A 24,074-nucleotide genomic window follows, 5' to 3' on the forward strand; every position below is an offset into this window, starting at 1 on the left:
ACACACTCGTCAGGACCAGCCCTGGGTTGGAAAGGGCTGATCTGCTGGCAGCTTAACATCTCATGCAAAGGGACAGTTAATTAGACAGGTTCCCCTGCTCCACTGCCAACTAAGGTGCATCCTCAGTTAACTTAATGCCTAACTGCATTATGCTTTTCTTTTCTTTAGATAGGATAGATAAGATCACTTTATTGGCCACATACAATTTCTTCTATTAGGAATTTGTCTTTTTGCATAGCCCAACTTGCTCTCCATGAGACACACAGACAGGGAGAGAGAAGCTTGGGGTCAGAGCGCAGGGTCAGCCATTTATACAGCACCCCTGGAGCAGTTGGGGTTAAGGGCCTTGCTCAGGGGCCCAACGGAGGAGGATTCCTCTGCCGGTCGTGGAATACAAACCGGCAGCCTTCCAGCCACAGGCACAGATCCTTAGCCACAGAGCCACCACTCCGTCCCTTAGTTGTTCAGCACTTGTTTAGTTGTTCAGCCTCATGTGAAGCTCCCCGAGACAGCTTCTTGTGAAGTTAAAGATGGATTATTATTAGACTAGCCTAATATCTAGGAAACTAAGAAGCATCTACACAGCATTATTAGTGAATCCATATGAGATCTTTTAATATTCCTTTCTGTAAGAACTTGGTTCATTTTGGACATGTTCATGTTGGCATTATTGTGCTTCCACAGGTTACAGTGGTACATTGTAGAATTATATTAGAAACATCACCATTGAGAAGGCTAATATCTGTCATTCACAAATTGGATTAAAATAATCACCCTGGAATTTTTTTAATGAAAAGTTTTGTGCTGTAATTGAATGTAATTGTGCTGTGGGGAACAATAAGCTGACAGCTGGTTATTTGAAAATTATATTTGACTTTTTTAAAGATTTGGATTATATTGAAAAGCAAATGCTGTTTACACTTGGGAATAGCAATATTTTCCTTTTCCTTTTAGCCAGCAGCCATATCACCCTGCAACTCACAACTGGCAGCCCACTGGAGCTCAGCAGGTGTGAGCCTGGTCAGTACCTGGATGGGAGAACTCCTGAGAAAAACTAAGGTTGCTGCTGGAAGAGGTGTTAGTGGGGCCAGCAGGGGGCGCTCACCCTGTGGTCTGTATGGGTCCAAATGCCCCAGTATAGTGACGGGGACACTATACTGTAAAAAGGCGACGTCCTTCGAATTGGTAAAACCGAGGTCCTGACACTGTGGTCATTAAAAATCTCAGGGCGTTTCTCGAAAAGAGTAGGGGTGTAACCCCGGCGTCCTGGCTTAATTTCCCATGGGCCCTTACTAGTCAAGGCCTCCTAATAATCCCCATCTATGAATTGGCTTAATTACTCTGTTCTCCTCCCAACTGATAGCTGATGTGTGGTGAGCGTACTGCACTATGGCTGCCGTCGCATCATCCAGGTGGGGGCTACAGGGGAGTCCCCATTACCTGGTAGCAATTATTATTTACATCCGACCAGCGTGTAATTCATGTTCAGGCCGCTAGATGGAACTAAAGTTACACCAACCCACTCAGTGTTGAGTCACGGGTTGCCGATTTTTTAAATGTTTTTGGGGGAGGCAAATCTGTAAACAGTATTATACAGTATCTGCAGTTTGTTGGTTCTTGTGACAGTTATTTCAACAATAAAAATAATGTTTTGTATTTACTTTTTATGAAACTTTAAGTATTTCAAATATTAGTAACATTTTTTAAATGGCATTAGAAATGGAACAGAATATTTAGAACACATGTTTTATGTGTGTGATTCACATCAGCATTGTAGTTTTTCCCCTGCGTATGGCCATTGTAGTAGAAAAAACAAAGGGGAAAGCAGATGTTTTTTAAAAGTGTCACAATCCAGTAATTTTTGGCTTATATTGCTGGTTAATTGTTTGAGTAACATGCAGACCATTCTCCAAACTCTGCTGTGAACCAAAGAAGAACTCGTATTAGGGATTTTAAAATATTAACTGGGTGCAAAATAGGTTTCTCTTCCAATTAGGTTCAATTTACTGAACATTTTAGTGCTCAAAATGGTAAACATCTTCTTTCTGTTGCAATTTTCTGTCTGACTACTACTTCCAAACTAAAACTACATCTGCTCTGGAAAGCACAAAACTGCATATGCACTGGTGCCCAGGGAAATGCAACAGTCTGTGTTTTTGTCTCAATAGTTCACGAGGACATACATAATTATTACATTTACATTTTAATAGTTTTCTTTGGGTGGGGGAAAAAAAAATACTGTGCTCAGATCTGGTAATTTCATTTAAAAAAAACAATGCTCAGTCTTTGGCATCAAGTTGAAGTACATTTCCCAAAGAGTTAGTTATTAATTGGAATAAACTGCCAATTTAAAACACAATTTTAGTTTAAGAACCATGAAAGATATGAACACATCCTGCTGAGTGGTTGCTGTCAACGTGATTGAAGGAGGCCAGTCTGTGAGAGAGTTTGGCAAGAGAATGTGATGCTTCAGCAATAAACAGGGTAGACCAGAGAAAGCTGGAAACCTGCCCTGTGAGAGAGAGGATGCGTTGTGAATGTGTGAGGGTCACCACACATGGAACCTGGGACCATCACATCCATCTGATGCAGATCTGTAGTCCTGGCAAAGGCTGGAGGATTCATGAGAAAGTCTAGGAACAAGTAACCTAAGCATCAGCAGAACGACTGTAGCTCATTGTCTGAACAAAGATGATCTACATGCTTGGCAGCCGTTTGGCTGTAGTTGCAGTCTTGTATGGGCAAAAGAACACCTGCGATGTTGCCAGGCAACATGAGTGAGAGTGTTTCCTATACTGATGAATACCGTTTTGCCCTTAACAGACCTGACTGAAGACAATGTCTGTGGGATTGTCGTGGTGAGTGTTGCACTGATTTTCACGTTATTCAAGCCAGCCGGTGAGGTGGTGGGAAGAAATCGCCTTTAACCCAAAAAATGTCTGTGGGCACCTTTCCTGCTTGGTGGTATATTGAGGCAATCCACAGTTTTTCCTTTTCTGTTAGCCACACTGGACATGTTGATTTCTCAGCGGGACAATGCAGGACCACACAGTCTTCACAGCCCAGCTTCAAGACTGACTTGAGTCCAGGCAGAACCAACTCACCAGTCCATCAACAAGAGATAACTGTGGGCCAGCATTCTCCAGCTGCCTGTCAAATAGCAAAACACTTTTCAGTCTTTCGGGGACATCATATTAAGTAGTGATTTTATTATGTTTTATTTTGACAGTGTATCAAATGTAAAACTGAAAACTTATGAAGATTCTGAACTGTATTTTTTCTTCTAATTTTGTTATCATTTGGTTCAAGTACTTATCCATCCATCTGTGAGAAAACTGCTTATTCTTGATGAAGGTAATTCAGAGCCTGTTGTTGAGGCATAAGATACAAGGCAGGACATACCCTGGACAGGACACAAGTCCATCACAGGACACAAGGCAGGACCACACCCTGGACAGGACACCAGTCCATCACAGGACACAAGGCAGGACCACACCCTGGACAGGACACCAGGCCTTCACAGGACACAAGGCAGGACCACACCCTGGACAGGACACCAGGCCTTCACAGGACACAAGGCAGGACCACACCCTGGACAGGACACCAGTCCATCACAGGACACAAGGCAGGACCACACCCTGGACTGGACACCAGGCCATCACAGGACACAAGGCAGGACCACACCCTGGACAGGACACCAGGCCTTCACAGGACACAAGGCAGGACCACACCCTGGACAGGATACCAGTCCATCACAGGACACAAGGCAGGACCACACCCTGGATGGGACACCAGTCCATCACAGGACACAAGGCAGAACACACCTTGGACAGAACACCAGTCCATCACAGGACACAAGGCAGAACACACCCTGGACAGAACACCAGTCCATCACAGGACACAAGGGAGGACCACACCCTGGACAGGACACCAGGCCTTCACAGGACACAAGGCAGGACCACAGCCTGGATGGGACACCAGTCCATCACAGGACACAAGGCAGGACCACACCCAGGATGGGACAACAGTCCATCACAGGACACAAGGCAGGACCACACCCTGGATGGGACACCAGTCCATCACAGGACACAAGGCAGAACACACCTTGGACAGAACACCAGTCCATCACAGGACACTAGGCAGAACACACCTTGGACAGGACACCAGTCCATCACAGGACAGAAGGCAGGACCACACCCTGGACAAGACACCAGTCCATCACAGGAAGAACAGGCAAATGGCACAAGAAAGAGTCCCAGTCCAGAATCATACCTGGGACAAGAACAGTGAGGTACCACCTCATGTGACATGTTTCTAAAGTGTTAAATCCAGTAAACCTGAGTGGTACGTTTCTTTTGTGCATTATCACGATATAATACTGTAGAGCAGTGGTTCTCAAACTTTTTGGACCAAGTACCACCCCTAATCCAACCAAAGCATCCAAGTACCACCTACAAGTCATCATCTCATAGGAACCCCAGAAATTCTCAATGACCAACATGAGGGCACGTGCACACACACTCACACATACGTATACTAAATATTATAATAATAAACTTTATTTGATATAGCGCCTTTAAAGGTGGCTTCTCAAAGTGTTTTACAGAAAAAAATCATTAAGAACAACTAATAAAAAAGCACCATTTCAGTGAGAGGGGTGAGCCTGTTTAGTTGAGCAAAGCAGATGTGAATTAATTTTTCGAGCCTTGATACAATTCACAACAGTCTAACAGATTTTAAATCGTCAGGCATTTTCTTGACGGCAAAGGTCTCGCGGTGGATGTTGTAATGCGTACATTAATTTCTGGAGCAACCTATCTAATTCGTGCAACTACACCGTTATGTCAGCTTGTCATTGCTCTAGCACCGTCTGTACAAACTCAGACGCATTCTCTTCGATAAATTCATTCAGAAGCTGAAATATGTGCTCTCCTGTAGTTCCTGTTGGTAGCGGTTTACAGAACAGAAAGTCTTCATGGGACATGCCCTCAAACTCGTATCTAACGTAAACGAGCAAATTGGCCAAATTGACTGCAGACTCATCTAATTGCAGAGAAAAACATCTGCTCATCTTAACGCGCTCTATCAGTGTACTTTTGATATAATCCTTCATTTCAATAATTCTATGAATGACTGTGTCTTTCAGGGGGAGGGGGGCAGCAGGTCAAGCTGTTTAGCAGCTTTTTCTCAACACAATACGTGTCAGCTCTTTTGCCAACGGTAAATAAGGTTCTTCAGAAATAGTGTACTGTAGCTTACCTGCTTTAGCAATCCGCAAGCTTGCATTTTTCCGCGTTTCCGTTTTTATTTCCGTATTTATTTAAAGTTTTTATTTCATGCGCATGGGAGCGAAACACAGAGACACTCAGTGTATTTTTCTCAAATTAGAACAGTTCTTAAAGATTTTTCTTTTATCACGCTTTCCTGTGCTCACAAGATTACCTGCGTTCGTAGCACATATTTCTATGCATTCCTGTGTTTACAACGTTGGCATTGTTCCAAAATCACACACATTCTCCTTTCTCCCTATTTGCTGGAGATACAGTAGCTTTTTTTAAATACAATTGGTCACTTGCATCCATAGCACACATTCCTATAGAGTGGTATAGAATTACAGAGTATCTCTTGTGTCCACTGAAGTATCAGCGCGCACTGTATCGTAGTACTGCGTATTCGACACGTATTAAAAAACAAAATATGAAAACCCGTCCCGATTTTTCAGCGCACACGACACAGTTCCAGGGTCATTTGGCGTACCACCTGGCGGCACTCCACGTACCACTGCCGGTACGCGTACCACAGTTTGAGAACCACTTCTGTAGAGGAATGTAAGGAATGTAAGTTTAAAAACAGAAAACTTCTGCAGAAATTGTTTTTTTAATTCTTAAGTTTGGCCTTTTACACCACTCTGGGATTTGAGTCCAATTTTGTTTTCCACATTCCTTTCCATCTAATGATATTTCAGACTCGAAGTGGACCCGTTTTCTAGACACATGGAAAGCACCTATATTATTTTATTGTTAATTTTGTCTTTCACTGGGAGCAACTGTATTTCATCCACAAAGCATTCAAGTTCATATGATTGACTTGTATTATTTTGTTGTACGTAGTATGTAACTTTATATGAGTGACTTGAGAGCGCAGGAGGCACTGGCTTTAGCAGTGTAAACACTCCTTGAAGTTGATTAAGTAGAAAAATACCACAGGCCTTTGCATATGTTCACATTTTGTCACCTGAGATCTTCCAGGAACCAGGTGGGAGTACTATCTTGTTGTCGCTAACCTTCACATATTCTGGTTGTTTCATACAGAGTGAAAAGAGCTAACTGGAATAGTTTATTTTTAGAAGCTTTATTAATTCTGTTCTGTTGTTGGTCTGCTTGGAACCGCTCGGCACATCCTGCAGCAGTGGAGCAGAGGGTTGTGGGTTCGAACCTCGGGCAGGATGAGGCTGTTGTAGTTTGGAGCAGGAGAAATGAGAACTGTAGAATGAAAGCTTCAGGTCGTCATTTGGAAATCAGAATTTGTTCTTCATTCGCTCGCCTGCTTCAGTGTGCCAGTAAAGCCACCTAACGGTTTGTTATTTAGAGTAGCGTAGAGGAGTGTATTGCCATACAGTATGTACATGTACATTGGAATTTATATTCATGCTGATCTCTCGGGACATACACTGTACAACAGACAACACCACACAATGTAGACAGTACAGTACAGACTTGATAAATCTGTTGTGGAGAGCAATAAATACGTAGTAATGAAAAAAAAAACATGGCAGACTATGCAAAAAGTGCATAGAGGAGGTGTGCATTGAGTCTGCATTTAGCTGTTGAGCATGCGCACTGCAGTAGGGTATTTGTTTGTGTATGGAGAAGACCCACAGTTATTTATAGTATATAGGCATTTGCAGTCTTCCCCTCATTGGCACTGTTATTTGTAATTGTGACAACATGTAGCTGTTGCTCCCAAGTAATACAGTTTTGTAAATGTAGATAAGAATCCACTGAACTCTATCTGAAATGTAGATTAGAGGCCAAGGGGCCTGTAAGTGATTATGACCTGAAGGGGTTGTTTTGATTTAATTCTTTGAAACTTTTTGGTACCACGAAGAGTGATTGACACATTTCACTCAGTGCGACCACATCCAGGAATTGAATGTTTTGTGAGTGTTTGGATTATTTGGTGAGGAAGGTTTGAGTAAACTCGGTTGGTTAATGGGTATCCCCCTGGCCAGGGGATGAGGAGACTCGACCCCCCATTCAGAGTGAGTGACCAGGGGGCAGCTGGAGGAGGGAAGCTTGAGGTGAATGTGAAGGGGGGAGTTTGTGTTTGATGTATAGAGTTAATTTTGTAATGATGGTGATGAGCTCTGTGAGATTGACTTCTCATTGGTATCGGTCCTGAATATCAGTTAATAACTTCCATTTAGCTGGAAGGGCACAGCTGAACCAAATGGGCTAATCTGCTCCCTTTACCATGACATATGAGTATGGTGGTAATATATGTACTGTTTCTGATCGACGAGGCCTCAGCAGGGGGTATGGTACTCTGCCTGGCATAGGGACTTCTTGTTTCAGTTTTCAGTTTCAGTTTCTGATTGCATTGAGGACGAGTTGCTGGAAGGAGCAGGCTGCGGTTTAGGCCTGCAAGCCTGTGGCCTGGGTGGTGCTATTAAGAATCATTTTAGAAATGTAACAAAGTTGTCAGATAACATAACCAGTCCAGTTAGGAAGGGGACCATCTCTCATAAAAGCCAGGTCATTCCCAAAAATAATCCCAATTATCCATCCATCTTATAGATGCCTTATCTAGTTCAGGGTTGTGGGGGAGACGGTGAATGGAGCAAGGCAGGATACACCCTGGATGGGATACCAGTCCATCGCAGAATCCCAATTATCAACAAAGCCTGTTTTTATGGAGGCACATCAGTTTGTTGTGAAGGGAGAGCCTTTTAAAGACTTCATCCCCTCCGTATAATCAGCATGGAGGGTCACATACAATTACAATGACATCAATTCCCTCTTATTTATATTTCTGCCTGTCCATGAGTTATTCATGGCAGCATGGATAACCAGAGTAGAGACTCTCTCCAGACCTGACATGTTTATTTTTGCCTTAATGTCAGACAGCCTGGCTCCCAGGAGACATTTCACATCTGCTGCTGGTGACTGAATTGCAATGTCTGTAGCTGTGGAATTGCCAATGATGAGCATCCGAAACCCAGATTAAATTTGGGAATTGGCTTTGCGACACATGGTTCAGTTTCCAATTAATTTCCGTTTAATTACCATTGTCTACAAATTAAGTATGTTATTGTTACTCAATTATAACTAACATTTGGGAAGTTAGGTACCTATACGAATAATAATGTGAAAATATCATTAAAATTTAGTTTATTAGTAGTAGACAACTGTTTTGCTAAAGTGCATATATTAGAAGAATGGCACAAAACTAATACAGTTTATTGATAAGATAAGGAACAAGTAACGCCTGAAGAAGGCTCCACGGCCGAAACGTTGTGTTCTCTTTCTTCTTTTTTTCAGCATGGAATAAACCTATTACTTGTTCCTTTGCAGCCTACCCATGCTGGCGCAGCTCCCCACCTGAATTGATAAGATAAGATCACTTTATTGGCCATATACAATTTATTGCATTAGGAATTCATCTTTTCACATACCCCACCTTGCTCTCCATGAGACACAGACACAGACAGGAAGAGAAGCTTAGGGTCAGAGCGCAGGGTCAGCCATTTATACGGCACCCCTGGAGCAGTTGGGGTTAAGGGTCTTACTCAGGGGCCCAACGGAGTAGGATTCCTCTGCCGGCCACGGGATTTGAACTGGCAACGTTCTGGCCCAGGCGCAGATCCTTAGCCACAGAGCCACCGCTCCGCCCTGGTTGCCCAGGATGCTGGGATGTGGGGTGAGCTAGCTGTGGCGTCATCATCAGAGTGTCTCCTATCTCCGGCTGCCACAGGAAACTGATCTCTTGGAGACTCAGAACCTGCAGTCAGTTTACGACCACACCGGTTCCAGGTTCTCCCCAGAATAAACACTCGGACCTGATGAAGGCTGGGGTTCTGCCATTGAGTTTGGCTACTGAGCCCTCAAGCCTGGCTTCTGGGTATTTCCCATGTCTGGCTTGTGTTCTGAGCCCTGGATCACCTCCTTAGCTTTGTTTATGGTTTGTCTCTGGCTTTGAACTTGGACTGTATGACCACAGACCTGGACTGTGTTCGCCTGCACCTCTCTTTGGACTCCCTGGCTAGCCCCAGCACCGCTCCTGCCTGTGTGCGTGTCTCCTCGGCTCTCGGGCCTGCTCCCTGCTCCAAGAGTGTGTGATCCCTGCTCCCTCCAGACTCGGCCACACACAGCTCTGGGTGATTCCCTGTGTGCTGTTTGCCGGCTCCCGGGCTCCACCACCTGTTCGCCCAGCAGCTGGGATCTCTTCTCTCCCGGATCGCACCCTGAGTCCCCACCTCAGGCGCACATCATAACAATTTGCTCATATTGGTGTCCTTCGGCTCAGATAGACATCGGTCTCAATTTTAGGTACACGATGTTTACGCACGATTCATTCCAGCGTCGAGCACATTGACTCCTTGCCCCCTAGTGATGATGCTAGAGTCAGGGTCCCGGGATCGTGGGCTTGCCTGTTGGCGGCCCCCTGTTAAAACCCACACCGGCACTCCCACTAACACCACAGCACAGGCCACCGAACAGACTCCCCTTCAGACGCAAAGCCGGTCGCAGAGCAGAGAAGGGTTTGCAGGATCATCAACTCTGTTTGCCCAGCAGCTGGGTTCTCTAACTCTTCCAGATCAGGAGTCCCAGCTCAGGAGCACGTCACGACATCGGTCTGAATGGTGGGACAGAGGTACAGGGGGCTCTTGTTCCTGCTTCTATAGCGTCTCTTAACTCGGAGACGGCGATTGTCCTGGTTTGTTTTGTTTATCCTAGAGCCACTAGTGCCGCCTTCTGTCTGGATACTGAGGGGCTGGGAGAATTTCTGGAGGAGTTATAGCACCGTAGACTGACCGGAAGTCAATTTTCCTTCTCCTCTCTCGGCGTACGAATGTGCTCCTCAAGTTCGTGTCTCTTGTCCGACAGGTCCTTATTGAATACACCATTTTCACAAGTGTAATTATCTCTGGGGTCAGCGTAACAAATCATAAACATGTCACGTGTGAGGCAGACGGTGCCCTTATTCTGGGAAGTGGACAGAAGCAGCTGGACCTCTGCTCCTCTCCGGGGATTTAGATAGATAAATGACCATTCACTGTGCCTCCTCCTGCTGCCTGCCTCAGTCGGTCTGGGGACGCAGCTGATATGCAGTATCTGTACATATTATATATACCTTGTGTTTCACAGTATAAATATGAAGTGTAGTATAAGTATAAATATGTAGTGCTTTGGAACATTATCCCAAGGTTCTCTCAATGTTTTTTTTATGTGATGCAGACATGCAATCAGTGTTTCCCTTTTCCCAAGTGATCTCCATTTTTACAACAGCAGATTGGCTAAATCCTTACTATGTCAAAGCAGCTGGCAAAAAGACAAGAGAATATTTTATTGTGGTACAGAGCAGTCTCTCCTTGGGTTCAAGTAAGCAACCAGCTGTTGTACAGAAACACCCCCGATGGTGAAAAAAAATAAGGCTTAAGCACCGGTGTGGATGAGCAGGACCCAATTAAAGGAAATTGTCTTTGTGCTCCCAGCCTGACCCTTTTTGAAACACTGGAAGTATTGCGTGTTTGTCTAGATGACCCAGAAATTTAATAAAGCCTTTCCAAACCCAAGGATGCTGTACATAGTGATAAAAAAAATAGCACAATAAAAAGGTTTCCTGGTAAAAAGGTGAGTTTGGAGTTTGGTGATTGTAACAGGATGTGTCTCTCGTACAGTCCGAGGAAGGCATTCCGTAACCAAGGAGCAGCGACAGAAATAGTACAGCCTCTGAAAGTCCGGGATTTAGTCCCAGGTACAGTGAGCAAAGGACCAACCTTTGCTAACAGGAGCCTAGGGGAGGGAGTGTAAACAGGGAGTTCAGAGATGTATGATGGAGGCAGATTATCAGACATGACTCATGGCACTTCATGGCCAGTCAGGGCACTGCAACATACTAGTTCTTCCTGTTGATATGAAGATGAGAGTTGTACACTGTATCACAAGCAAAACAACAACATATCTGACACACAGACATCGTAGACTACTCTGCAGAGTCTCACTGCCATATGCACATATATATACTTCTTTTTTATCTCCATGCTTGCAAATTGGTTCTAAAGGTTCCACCCAGATTGAAGCTGTTCAAGTAGCACGAAACACACGTTTCTGGGGCCGTCTTAGACACTATAGCTCATTAAAACACAGCTCATTAGTTACTGCTCACCCTCTCTCTCTTTTTTCTGACTGACGGTTTCTGATACAGGAGAGCTAGAAAGTACATTTCGTAAGAAACTGTTTCTTTGTTGATTTGTATACTAAATGGGCCTGCATTTTCCTTAGGTTCTTCCTTGGCACTGTGGCAGCCTTGAGCATATTTTTATCCCTTTTCTGCTACATAATGCTAGCAATAGACAGTTTCCAAGTGGCTAAATATTTATGCAAATAAATTACAATTTAATAGATAACCGTTTCCTATAGTACCAAAAGAAATTCACAAAATCTATAAAATATAATAGGTGCCGAATGAGAAAGCACCATATATGAACAAAACCTTTCACTGCTTTCCAAAATCAGAATTATGCACAATGGGGAGAAATGCACTGTTGTGGGTTGTGTGCAGATTACCAGTGCCAAGATGGGTTCTAAATAGCAGGCAGGCATCTGGAGCTGGCATCTCAGCCTCCACAACTGAAATAGCAACAGTTGCAATGGTTTTTCAGCTTGTTTTGATTAAGAGGAGCTTCTCACCCATGTAACTTCTGACTAATGCATCATTCATTTTGGACTGTTTTTTTGCCCTTTTCATTACAAATCTCCACATATTTAATGTTTGTTGTCTATGATCCATTTAATCGGTAGGATTTCTTATAATACAAAATAGTCAGCATACTTATATATAACTTACATGTGCTAAAACATGTGCAGCCAGAGAGAAGGACACTATTTGCACTTTTAACGCTTTAAAGGGTATTTAATTTCCATCAATAGATGGTAAAAAAAATTAAAACCAAAGCTGAACATATTTCCAAAGTTAGATGCTACAGTGGTGTGGAAAAGTGTTTGCCCCCTTCCTGATTTCTTATTTTTTTGCATGTTTGTCACACTGAAATGTTTCAGATCATCAAACAAATTGAAATATTAGACAAAGATAACACAAGTAAACACAAAATGCAGTTTTTAAATGAAGGTCTTTATTATTTAGGGTAAAAAAAATCCAAACGTACATGGCCCTGTGTGAAAAAGTGATTGCCCCCCCTGTTAAAACATAAATCAACTGTGGTTTACCACATCTTTGGAAAGCTGTGTTCAATTTCTCTAGCCACACCCAGGCCTGATTACTGCCACACCTGTTCTCAATCAAGAAATCACTTAAATAGGACCTGCCTGACAAAGTGAAGTAGACCAAAAGATCCTCAAAAGCTAGACATCATGCTGCGATCCAAAGAAATACATGATCAAATGAAAAACAGAGTAATTGAGATTTATCAGTCTGGAAAAGGTTATAAAGCCATTTCTACAGCTTTGGGACTCCAGCGAACCACAGTGAGAGCCATTATCCACAAATGGCGAAAACATGGAACAGTGGTGAACCTTCCCAGGAGTGGCCGGCCGACCAAAATTACCCCAAGAGCGCAGCGACAACTCATCCAAGAGGTCACAAAAAAACCCACAACAACATCCAAAGAACTGCAGGCTTCACTTGCCTCAGTTAAGGTCAGTGTTCATGACTCCACCATAAGAAAGAGACTGGGCAAAAATGGCCTGCATGGCAGAGTTCCAAGACGAAAACCACTGCTGAGCAAAAAGAACATAAAGGCTCGTCTCAGTTTTGCCAGAAAACATCTTGATGATCCCCAAGACTTTTCGGAAAATACTCTGTGGACTGACGAGACAGAAGTTGAACGTTTTGGAAGGTGTGTGTCCCATTACATCTGGCGTAAAAGTAACACAGCACTTCAGAAAAGGAACATCATACCAACAGTAAAATGGTGGTGGTAGTGTGATGGTCTGGGGCTGTTTTGCTGCTTCAGGACCTGGAAGACTTGCTGTGGTAAATGGAACCATGAATTCTGCTGTCTACCAAAACATCCTGAAGGAGAATGTCCGGCCATCTGTTCGTGACCTCAAGCTGAAGCGCCCTTGGGTTCTGCAGCAGGACAAGGATCCTAAACACACCAGCAAGTCCACCTCTGAATGGCTTAAGAAAAACAAAATGAAGACTTTGGAGTGGCCTAGTCAAAGTCCAGACCTGAATCCGATTGAGATGTTGTGGCATGACCTTAAAAAAGCGGTTAAGGCTCGAAAACCCTCCAATGTGGCTGAATTACAACAACTCTGCAAAGATGAGTGGGCCGAAATTCCTCCACAGCGCTGTAAAAGACTCATTGCCAGTTATCGCAAACGCTTGATTGCAGTTGTTGCTGCTAAGAGTGGCCCAACCAGTTATTAGGTTTAGGGGGCAATCACTTTTTCACACAGGGCCATGTAGGTTTGGATTTTTTTTTCCCTTAATAATAAAAACCTTCATTTAAAAACTGCATTTTGTGTTTACTTGTGTTATCTTTGTCTAATATTTCAATTTGTTTGATGATCTGAAACATTTCAATGTGACAAACATGCAAAAAAATAAGAAATCAGGAAGGGGGCAAACACTTTTTCACACCACTGTATATATTTCAAGGCAGAGCCTAAAATGTCAGATATTTTAGCGCAGTTTATATGTTTGAGATCAGAGTGTGTGAAGTACTGTGTGTAAGCGAGAGAATAATTATGGACTTCACTTCAGTACTTTTTTCTGTCTTCCTGTACGGAGTATTGTGGCTTCTTTTTGAAGCCATGTGGGCTTCCTTTTTGAAGGTGTTAACAATGTTAATAATAATATAGCACCTTTAAAAGTAGCTTCTCAAAGTGCTTTACCATAAGGAAAAAAAGATAACAAGGAGTGAAGATGCCAGAATTAGAAAGCAGAAGCCGATTCCGACATCAATTAGATAAAAAACTTTTCTGAAGAAAAAGGTTTTGAGTCTGGATTTGAAAGCGCTCAGGCTAGGTGACTCCCTAGTATTCTTCGGGATAGAATTCCAGAGGTCGGGGGCACAGCAAGAGAAGGCCCTGTCACATGTTGACGAGCTTGGGGTCCAAAATGGAGACCAGAGTCAGATGAATGAAGGTTGTGAGGTGGGGAGTAGACAGATAATAAGTCAGACAGGTACTAAGGTGGTATGTAGAGCCCTATAGGTGAGCACGAGGATTTTGAAATTGACCTGAAACCTCATCACTTGCACACAACCTGGTCGTGCAGCCTGGACATCAGGAGCTGTTTGTGTAAGAAGCCACACATCACCAAGGTAGTTCGTCAGCAACTTTGGTTGTTTTTAAAATCTGCTTAGTTACGATGTTGCCGTCTTCAAATCCAAAATGGGGCGGAGCGGTGGCTCTGTGGCTAAGGATCTGCGCCTGTGACCAGAAGGTTGCCGGTTCAAATCCCGCGGCCGGCAGAGGAATCCTACTCCGTTGGGCCCCTGAGCAAGGCCCTTAACCCCAACTGCTCCAGGGGCGCCGTACAATGGCATACCCTGCGCTCTGACCCCAAGCTTCTCTCCCTGTCTCTGTGTCTGTGTCTCCCTGGAGAAAAGCTGGGGTATGCGAAAAAACGCATTCCTAATGCAAGAAACTGTATAGGGCTAATAAAGAAACATTACATTATTACATTATTCATGAAGACAAAAACAGTGCTGTTCTTGTCTGTATCAAGACGATTATGGTATTGCTGTAACGATGCCATGTTTAGAGTAAATGGGCCAAATGTTTTCTTAAACAGCAGGGATTGGTCTGCTAGAAAATGTGGGTCTTTGAGTAGAAGTTTACATGATAGGCTGGGTTTCTTACAATGGTTTCTAACCTATTGCAGAGTAAAAATAAAGTAGCAGCTTGCCAGGTGGTTCAGCTTGGACTACTGATGAAGTGAATGATTTCCAATAATTTTCAATTTGTAAATTGCATACATTGTTTCTGCACAAGAAGAAGAATTTGAGAGGAATTTTTATTAAAGCTGGTCAATCCACCATCATGATTGATAGAGAACCCCAGATTTTGTCACAAAAATTCAAAGTATGTCTGCCTACTCAGCATAAAGTTGCTCGTTCTGCCTGGGATTTAAACTTGAGCAACATCAAAACTGGGAAGAAACGAAACTCACTGCAGTCGGTCCTTGATGTTTAAAAGACTTTCCGATTCTTTCCGGATGTGCCTTCTAGGTTAAAAAGAGGTTCATGCAGTTTAATGATCATTATCGCATGCATTTCTGTTTCTGTTGTCTTCTTAGCTGGATAACTTGGTGTTGATCAACAAGATCAAGGAGCAGCTGATGGCCGAGAAGATCAGGCCTCCCCACCTGCCGCCCACCTCTGTCCCTTCCCAGCAGCCCTTGCTGGTGCCCCCCTCGCCCTCGGAGGGCGGCCAGCACGTGATGTCCATTCCCAAGCTTCAGCAGGTGCCCGGGCTCCACACACACAGTCCCTCGCAGCCTGACATCGCCCTGCACGCCCGGCCAGCCTCCAGCACTGTGGCAGGTAGGCAATGCCCCCTACTCCTGCCCCCTGAGAGGATTCTCCTTCAAGGCACTAGCGATGTGCACGAAATTCACCTCCTTCAGCTCAGGGCGTCGGTTCACATCCATTTATATTTCACACGGCATCTCCTCACCCTCCATTTGTGTCATTTTCTGCTCTACTGTAATGCAGTCGCTTCATGGCTTTTTTTTAATACGGAAAAGCTGCTGGGTGCCCGTTACAGCAAGCAGCTTTGTGGGTTGGAGCGACTGGAGGCTTTTTAGTGTAATCAGAAAATGTAATTGGATCGCAAGGCTGCTCTGGCTGGGGTTTCGCCGTTACATTCTGTGGGTTCTATCTGTATTAAAGTTGCAAAGCCTGCAAATACAGATTTAAAAGGACAGCTGTGTTTCGGAAAAAATATCATGCTTAGGGTGAACCTAAACTTAAAAAATATATTCCGGTTGTTCTTGTCTATGGAATTTGAATGTTTTGTTTGAAGGGAAAGTTTGAAGGGATAAAATGGCCAAAAGAGTCCAAAGAGACTGATATAAAATAAGCAAATAAGCAGGTTTTGGAGATAAATTATACTGTGAGACACATGAATGCTGCAAGATATTGGAACTCCTGGAGGAACGTATAGCTCCTCATTTTTCTCCTGCAACTCACAACTGGATACCCACTGAAGCTAAGCAGGTGTGAGCCTGGTCAGTACCTGGATGGGAGACCTCCTGGGAAAAACTAAGGTTGCTGCTGGAAGAGGCGTTAGTGGGGCCAGCAGGGGGCGCTAACCCTGCGGCTCATGTGGGTCCTAATGCCCCAGTGTAGTGACGGGGACACTTTACTGTAAACAGGCGCCGTCCTTCGGATGAGAAATCCCAGGGTGTTTCTCGAAAAGAGTAGGGGTGTACCCCGGCGTCCTGGCCAAATTTCCCATCGGCCTTTATCAATCATGGCCTCCTAACAATCCCCCTCTATAAATTGGCTAAATTACTCTGCTCTCCTCCCCACTGATCGCTGATGTGTGGTGAGCGTTCTGGCGCACTATGGCTGCCGTCGCATCATCCAGGTGGATGCTGCACATTGGTGGTGGTGGAGGGGAGTCCCCATTACCTGTAAAGCGCTTTGAGTGGAGTGTCCAGAAAAGCGCTATATAAATGTAAGCAATTATTATTATTATTATTATTATTTCTATTCCAATCATAAATTAATTGATTTGAGTGGGAGCTACGTTTTGTGTATCAGCCCTATATAGTGTGCAGCACAACACTCCAGATTCTTGCAAGGAGTAAGAGTCAAAGTCAAGAGTTTTAAGCTTGGTTACAGTATCTTCCTAGCCAGCATTAAGGAGGACTTCAGATGCATTACCTGTCCTGCCTTTGTTAAACAATGGCTTCAATAACATTGCACTTTTATTTCAAGGCTACAATTTGCCTTACAATAAAAATGACCTCCAATGTTTTACTGTATTTTTTATTTTTCATTGATTTACACTATTTTTGGTGGGGTGTGGTATTGCTATTAAAAACAAAATATTTTTTGCAGTTACAGAGTGCTAGCCCCTTGTATGGAGAAAATTCTTGTATGGATTCAACTTCTCCTGACTGGAAGCAGTAGAACTGAATGAATACCTTTATTTTAAGATCGTAAATAAAGGGTTATGAAAGCATGAATATTATAAACATAGTTCTGAGTAAAGGCTGGGTGGACACAGGTGCCAAACCCTTCCCAGAATCCTTTGCTGACTCCTGGTTCTGCTGCATCTCCATTTGATCCGCAAGGGGGGGCTATAGTCTCATCCTCACAGCCAGACTGCTCTTCCCTCGGCACACATGGATCGCGGCCAGATCAAGATGGGATGGCTGAGTCACTGCTTCCCGAAAAGCATTCCAGCTTTCTGCAGCTCTCGGAATAAACTGCCTTTCAGTGTTTGATCATTAAAAAGTTGTTTTGGAAGGAAGGCAGTTCTTAAACTTTCTTTAAGGTTTGCCTGTGCCCACGGTGTCTGTGGGCAAAGAGCCCGCCAGCTGGCACGACCAGAACCTAATGCTCATGCATTTCATTTCATTGCTTCTGTCAAGTGGAATCCTTGACTGCACTTTTTCTTTCAGGATTCAGTTCTTAATTGACAAGGTCATACACAGCTGTAAACCTCAGGAGGGCTGTGGAAAATGACTGATGATTTCCATACACGCCACGTAGTTTGTAGTTGGGAGTCCAGCGAGATGGTGATTGGCTGTTATCGATTCTGTGTTTGCACCCACGGGTCTATTGATAAGAGAGTTTTTGGTTAAGTCAGAAACAGTTACACAGTGCCATAAGATTTGGCATTTTGTATTTTCCTTTTTAACCCCTAGTACAGGCACAGCTGTCCGATTTGCCACTGAGCCTTCAGTAAATTCTTCCCACATTTGACCAGTTTGTCTTGTGAGATGGTCCTGTATTTAAAAACAAAACCGCAGTTGTTGTTTTTCTTTTGCAATACCACTGACCCGAAGGCATGAAACTGCATTACAGATAAAGAGGAACTTGACCAGGGTGGGTTATGGACATGTTTTGGGATATATAAATGTGTAAACCTTCACCTTCTTTAAAAAAAAAAATGTTTTCTCCCTTTTCTAAGTTGCTCTTGTATGTTGATTATCCATGAATACCAATGTTTCTCGTAAATCTGGGTTTTCTGCACATCTCTAACAGGCCTTATTCTTGGTGATGTAAACTTGGATGATAAGACATCTGTAAAAGCTAAAGGATTGTGGGAGGACTGGCATTTGCGTCAAATCATAGACCAGCCTACTAGAATGAACCATCTCTCAGGTAATCGCCTCTCCATGGATCTGGCATTTCTGCCATGTTACCTTGTTAAAAGAAAAAGAAAACAGACCTCAAGGTTTTATCTTCTTGTGTTTTGAGTCAAAATGGAGCAGTGGCTTTTTTTTTAAGTGTCATAAATGAGTTACTATCTAGTCACCCCGAAATCATTTTTAACGGCATGGGAATATTGCCCTAGCTGTGTAGTTTGATGGGTGCCACATTTCCACCGCGCTTACAAAGCTCCAGGAAAATTTGACACGTGACTGGGAATTAACTACTGTTTTGGAATGCATAGGTCTTCCCGAATTCCACACACCTTGTTTGCACACAAAATGCCATAACAGACTCACCTTGTCAAGGTGGTTGTTCAACTGTAGGTGACTAACTCCTCCTGATTACTTTCTGTCTGTCTGGTGACAGACAAGTTCAGGGAGCTGCTGTGCTAAGAATTGCAGCTCTTTTCTGTGTGCTAGTATCTGTGCATTCATCCTAAAATGAAATCTACCTCTAATCACTTAATGCCAGTGCTACAGAAGCATCATTTTAGCCTTTTGGGGAAAAAGGGGATTTCTAATACTCACCTGTTCCGGGAAATATTTCTTTAGCGTGGCAATTTTGAAAAAATAATGGAAGCAGATACCTTTGAACTTGTTAATCAAAGAAAATGAACACCACACCTTTAGATTAAAAGATTGGTGTTTTTATTGGTACGTTATTTTGTGAGCAGTAATAAATCCATAATGTATAAATCATGAGTACCTGCACTGTTGTACTCTGCCACATTACATGTTTACTGCTCTGTTCTGGCTGTGTTCCCCTTTGTCTTGCTAATTAACAGCATATTCAACTCAACAGTAAAATTAGACCACCAGATTTTACCTGTTTTAATTACTTTTCCAGGACTGTCAGACACACTGGTTTTATTTTGTACAGGATGCACCTAGCACCTGGCTGTACATTCCTCAAAAGTATTGAAGTAGGTTTCCACTTGTTGTGGAGTATATTATCATTGTACAACTCGTAACTGATTAATTGGATTAAGTCTCCAGATGAAGTCATTTATTACACTATTTTAGGTGCAGTAGTAAAATTAATATCAAATCCGGCCGAGCAATGGCTCTGTGGCTAATGATCTCTGCCTGTGACTGGAAGGTTGCCGGTTCAAATCCCGCGGCCGGCAGAGGAATCCTACTCCGTTGGGCCCCCCACTGCTCCAGGGGTGCTGTATAAATGGCTGATCCTGCGCTCTGACTCCAAGCTTCTCTCTCCCTGTCTGTGTGTATGTGTGTCTCATGGAGAGCAAGCTGGGGTATGTGAAAAGAGAAATTCCTAATGCAATGTGGCCAATAAAGTGATCTTATCTTATCTCTTATCTTAAATCCTGCCAAGTCTAACTGCAATCTATATCTAAACTATATATCTAAACTGTTGTACCATGCCATTTTGCATTTTTACTGTTGTGATCTTTTTTAGGAAAATTTCTTCATGGCAAACCCTCTAAATCAATTCCCAGGACTTGCCCTAAATCTAATATGAGAGAGTTTGGAAAATGAATATGGTGGTCTAGGAAAAGACATGGATTGTTTGTAGGAAAACTGTCACATTTTTATTAGCGAAACTACTTTGTTCGCACAGTAAACCGCCATATTCTGAGGGAAGAGAGATCCTCTATGGTTTTTCCACGCTAAGGTGTTGTATCAGGGGTCTGAAGTTTAGAAAGAAAAGAGAAGAATAGAAACGCAACATTTTGGCTGTGGAGCCTTCTTCATGCTGCTCTCTTTTACGTGCTGTAGAGGTTTGCTGCTCTCGTTATTTTGAAATGGCAAAAAAAAAAGAACAGGAGTTGCTAAAATCATAAAACAATGGCGCAGGATATCAAACAGACCTGGGAATATCAGTAAATTCAAATGAGTCCTTGTAGATAAGTAGACTCTGAGCATCAATTTCTTCCAGTCACTTGCTATCTACCATAAGAAGCTCCTTTATGCCTCCCATCTGTTATGTCAGTGTTTTCCACTCTGAGCCTCCACAATTCCCTTCAGAACAAAGCCTTTATCTCGTCCAAAGTTCACCCTATTAATAGATTCTCTTTGTTTATTCTAGTCCCACTTATTGTAGATTGTTTTTATTATTCAAGTTTCTGTTGACCAAATTACGAAGGACAGACAAAAAAGCTACCAGCGATTGGAAACGCAGTGAAATGCCTTCCGTTGTAATCGAGGGAGGTATGGCTGAAACTGTTTAATGCAGTAGCCTATAAAAGTGTGTTTGCTTCTGTCACCACTAAATGAAAGAATCTATAGGTAGTAGAGTAGAGGAGATGGTAGAGTAGAGGAGTTTATTGCCATATGTACGTGTACATTGGAATTCTTATTCGCTCTCTTCTCTCAGGACATGCACAGTACATTACAAAACACTATATAATAAATAGTGATAGTATGTACAGTCAATAAAACGAGAGCAATAAATACCTGGTAGAGAACATTAAATATATGGTAGTGAATACAAATCATGGTTGTCCAAGTCCTTATGTAGTGCGAAACTGCATTGAGTTCTGATGCACTGCACAGTTACCTGTTAAGGATGCGCACTGCCATAGGATGGAAGCTGTTCTTAAGCCTAGTGGTCTGAGCTTTAATGGTGCAGTACTGCTTTCCAGAGCGTCAGGGCAGAGCAGTTTGGAACTCCCCTGTATTTTATTGAACAGCTGTATTGTACTGAACAATCCAGAGCAAAGGGCATCCATGATGAGATGAAAGCTGACAAATATTGAGTCTGCACATCCTAGAACGCGGATCTTAGCAGTTTACCAGGGACGTCATTGGCAGCTTTCTGTATTCTGAGAGCTTGACAAATTGGAATTGAGAAATCGGTTGCCGGGAATTAATTAAAAATCTTTGAAAAGACCTCGATGTCAGGTTCAACACAGATAGCAGGAAAGGTAATTTCAAAGTAAAAGTAACAAAGAGCAGCTAAAATCAGGAGGCTGTTCTTCACCCACAGCATGGGTGGGGTTCAGAAACAGCGGATTCCAAACTCCAGAGGAGCCACCCTGGCCAATCTCAGGAATGCTCTCAAAACGTACTGCTGTCTCAGTAAGGCACTCCGGGTTAGTACTTCTTTATCCTTGATCGGATAGTCTGGAATGTTGGAATCCCTGCTGTATCTTCAGTTGTAGATTCACAGAAATAACAGCAGAGAAATAGTTTTTTTTTATATATATATAACCACCCAACCTAATGGTTTACTCACTTTCCCTTTAAGCCTAATACTGTTAGTTTGGGTTTCCCACTTTAAAATGTTTAACATTAGCAGTACTGTAAGTGCTCAAATGGACTCCTGCCTGTAAAATGTTTGTAGCTTTAATGCCTTTTTTGATCAGGCTTTTTAAGTTGAATCAATCCATTCCTTATGTTATTCTGTGTGTAATATGTAATATTACAGACATCCATCCATTTTCTGACCAGTTCATCCAATTTAGAGTCACAGGGTCATTTATCAGAAGCCATGTAACCTACCAGTCTGTCTTTGGGAGAGCATACGAACTCCACACAGACAGCACCCTAGGAATAGTGCTGTGAGGCAGCGATGGTAACTACTGCCCAACCAAGCCGCCCTGTTGAGGACGTATGTGGACAAATTAAGGGGAACTGCAGTCCTGACGTCTCAGGCCAATTTACAATTCTGAAATTAGCACAAAATCGTGAACATTGTGAAAGTACTGTCTCATCTCCCTTTTTGTCGCAAACCCCAGTGTGAGAGCGAGCATTTGTGCGAATGAAGATCTTCCTGCTCACTAGTCACTGTCTTGACTCATGTAATGCGATGTACCAGAGAAAAAGGTTGTGCAGCTGAAATTCCAGCGCAGAGATGTTACTCTGTACCTTTTTACTTTTTGCTGTAGTTTGAAATGTGCTCATCAATGCTGATTTTTTCTAACCTCAAAATATAAAAATAGCTTCGCAGTTCCCCTTTAAGGCAGATTTCACATAACAGTACAGAAATTGCATCATAAATACAGTAAGAGTGACCGAAGAGTTTTGTAAAATTTCATTTTTGCTCTTGGAGTATTGTATAAAATATAAATACAGTGCCTTGCGAAAGTATTCGGCCCCCTTGAACTTTTCAACCTTTTGCCACATTTCAGGCTTCAAACATAAAGATATAAATTTTTTATTTTATGTGAAGAATCACCAACAAGTGGGACACAATTGTGAAGTGGAACGAAATCTATTGGATTTTTGAAACTTTTTTAACTAATAAAAAAATGAAAAGTGGGGCGTGCAAAATTATTCGGCCCCTTTACTTTCAGTGCAGCAAACTCACTCCAGAAGTTCAGCGAGGATCTCTGAATGATCCAATGTTGTCCTAAATGACTGATGGTGATAAATAGAATCCACCTGTGTGTAATCAAGTCTCTGTATAAATGCACCTGCTCTGTGATAGTCTCAAGGTTCTGTTGAAAGCGCAGAGAGCATCATGAAGACCAAGGAACACACCAGGCAGGTTCGTAATACTGTTGTGGAGAAGTTTAAAGCCGGATTTGGATACAAAAAGATTTCCCAAGCTTCAAACATCCCAAGGAGCATTGTGCAAGCAATCATCTTGAAATGGAAGGAGTATCAGACCACTGCAAATCTACCAAGACCTGGCCGTCCCTCTAAACTTTCAGCTCAGACAAGGAGAAGACTGATCAGAGATGCAGCCAAGAGGCCCATGATCACTCTGGATGAACTGCAGAGAACTACAGCTGAGGTGGGAGAGTCTGTCCATAGGACAACAATCAGTCTTACACTGCACAAATCTGGCCTTTATGGAAGAGTGGCAAGAAGAAAGCCATTTCTCAAAGATATCCATAAAAAGTCTCGTCTAAAGTTTGCCACAAGCCACCTGGGAGACACCCCAAACATGTGGAAGAAGGTGCTCTGGTCAGATGAAACCAAAATTGAACTTTTTGGCCACAATGCAAAACGATATGTTTGGCGTAAAAGCAACACAGCTCATCACCCTCAACACACCATCCCCACTGTCAAACATGGTGGTGGCAGCATCATGGTTTGGGCCTGCTTTTCTTCAGCAGGGACAGGGAAGATGGTTAAAATTGAGGGGAAGATGGATGCAGCCAAATACAGGACCATTCTGGATGAAAACCTGTTGGAGTCTGCAAAAGACCTGAAACTGGGACGGAGATTTATCTTCCAACAAGACAATGATCCCAAACATACAGCAAAATCTACAAAGGAATGGTTCACAAATAAACGTATCCAGGTGTTTGAATGGCCAAGTCAACGTCCAGACCTGAATCCAATCGAGAATCTGTGGAAAGAGCTGAAAACTGCTGTTCACAAACGCTCTCCATCCAACCTCACTGAGCTCGAGCTGTTTTGCAAGGAAGAATGGGCAAGAATTTCAGTCTCTCGATGTGCAAAACTGATAGAGACATACCCCAAGCGACTTGCAGCTGTAATCGCAGCAAAAGGTGGCTCTACAAAGTATTAACGCAAGGGGGCCGAATAATTTTGCACGCCCCACTTTTCATTTTTTT

General features: G+C 43.0%; 1 protein-coding gene across 11 annotated transcripts in view; it reads left to right on the forward strand.

The window, feature by feature from the left end:
* znf362a (zinc finger protein 362a) overlaps positions 1-24,074 on the forward strand; it is an 85,199-nt gene that overhangs the window by 29,135 nt on the left and 31,990 nt on the right. For 4 of the 11 annotated variants that reach the window (XM_088616756.1, XM_088616758.1, XM_088616759.1 and 1 more), the window contains exons 3-5: positions 955-1,020; positions 15,490-15,736; positions 18,413-18,532. In XM_088616756.1, coding sequence (XP_088472882.1) covers positions 955-1,020; positions 15,490-15,736; positions 18,413-18,532 — 433 coding nt within the window. The remainder of the gene's footprint in view (positions 1-954; positions 1,021-15,489; positions 15,737-18,412; positions 18,533-24,074) is intronic. The other 7 variants (XM_088616760.1, XM_088616762.1, XM_088616763.1 and 4 more) reach the window with 3 other exon arrangements.

Source organism: Lepisosteus platostomus, chromosome 23 (assembly GCF_059453375.1).
Source record: "Lepisosteus platostomus isolate fLepPlt1 chromosome 23, fLepPlt1.hap1, whole genome shotgun sequence".
Classification (NCBI taxonomy): Eukaryota; Metazoa; Chordata; class Actinopteri; order Semionotiformes; family Lepisosteidae; genus Lepisosteus; species Lepisosteus platostomus.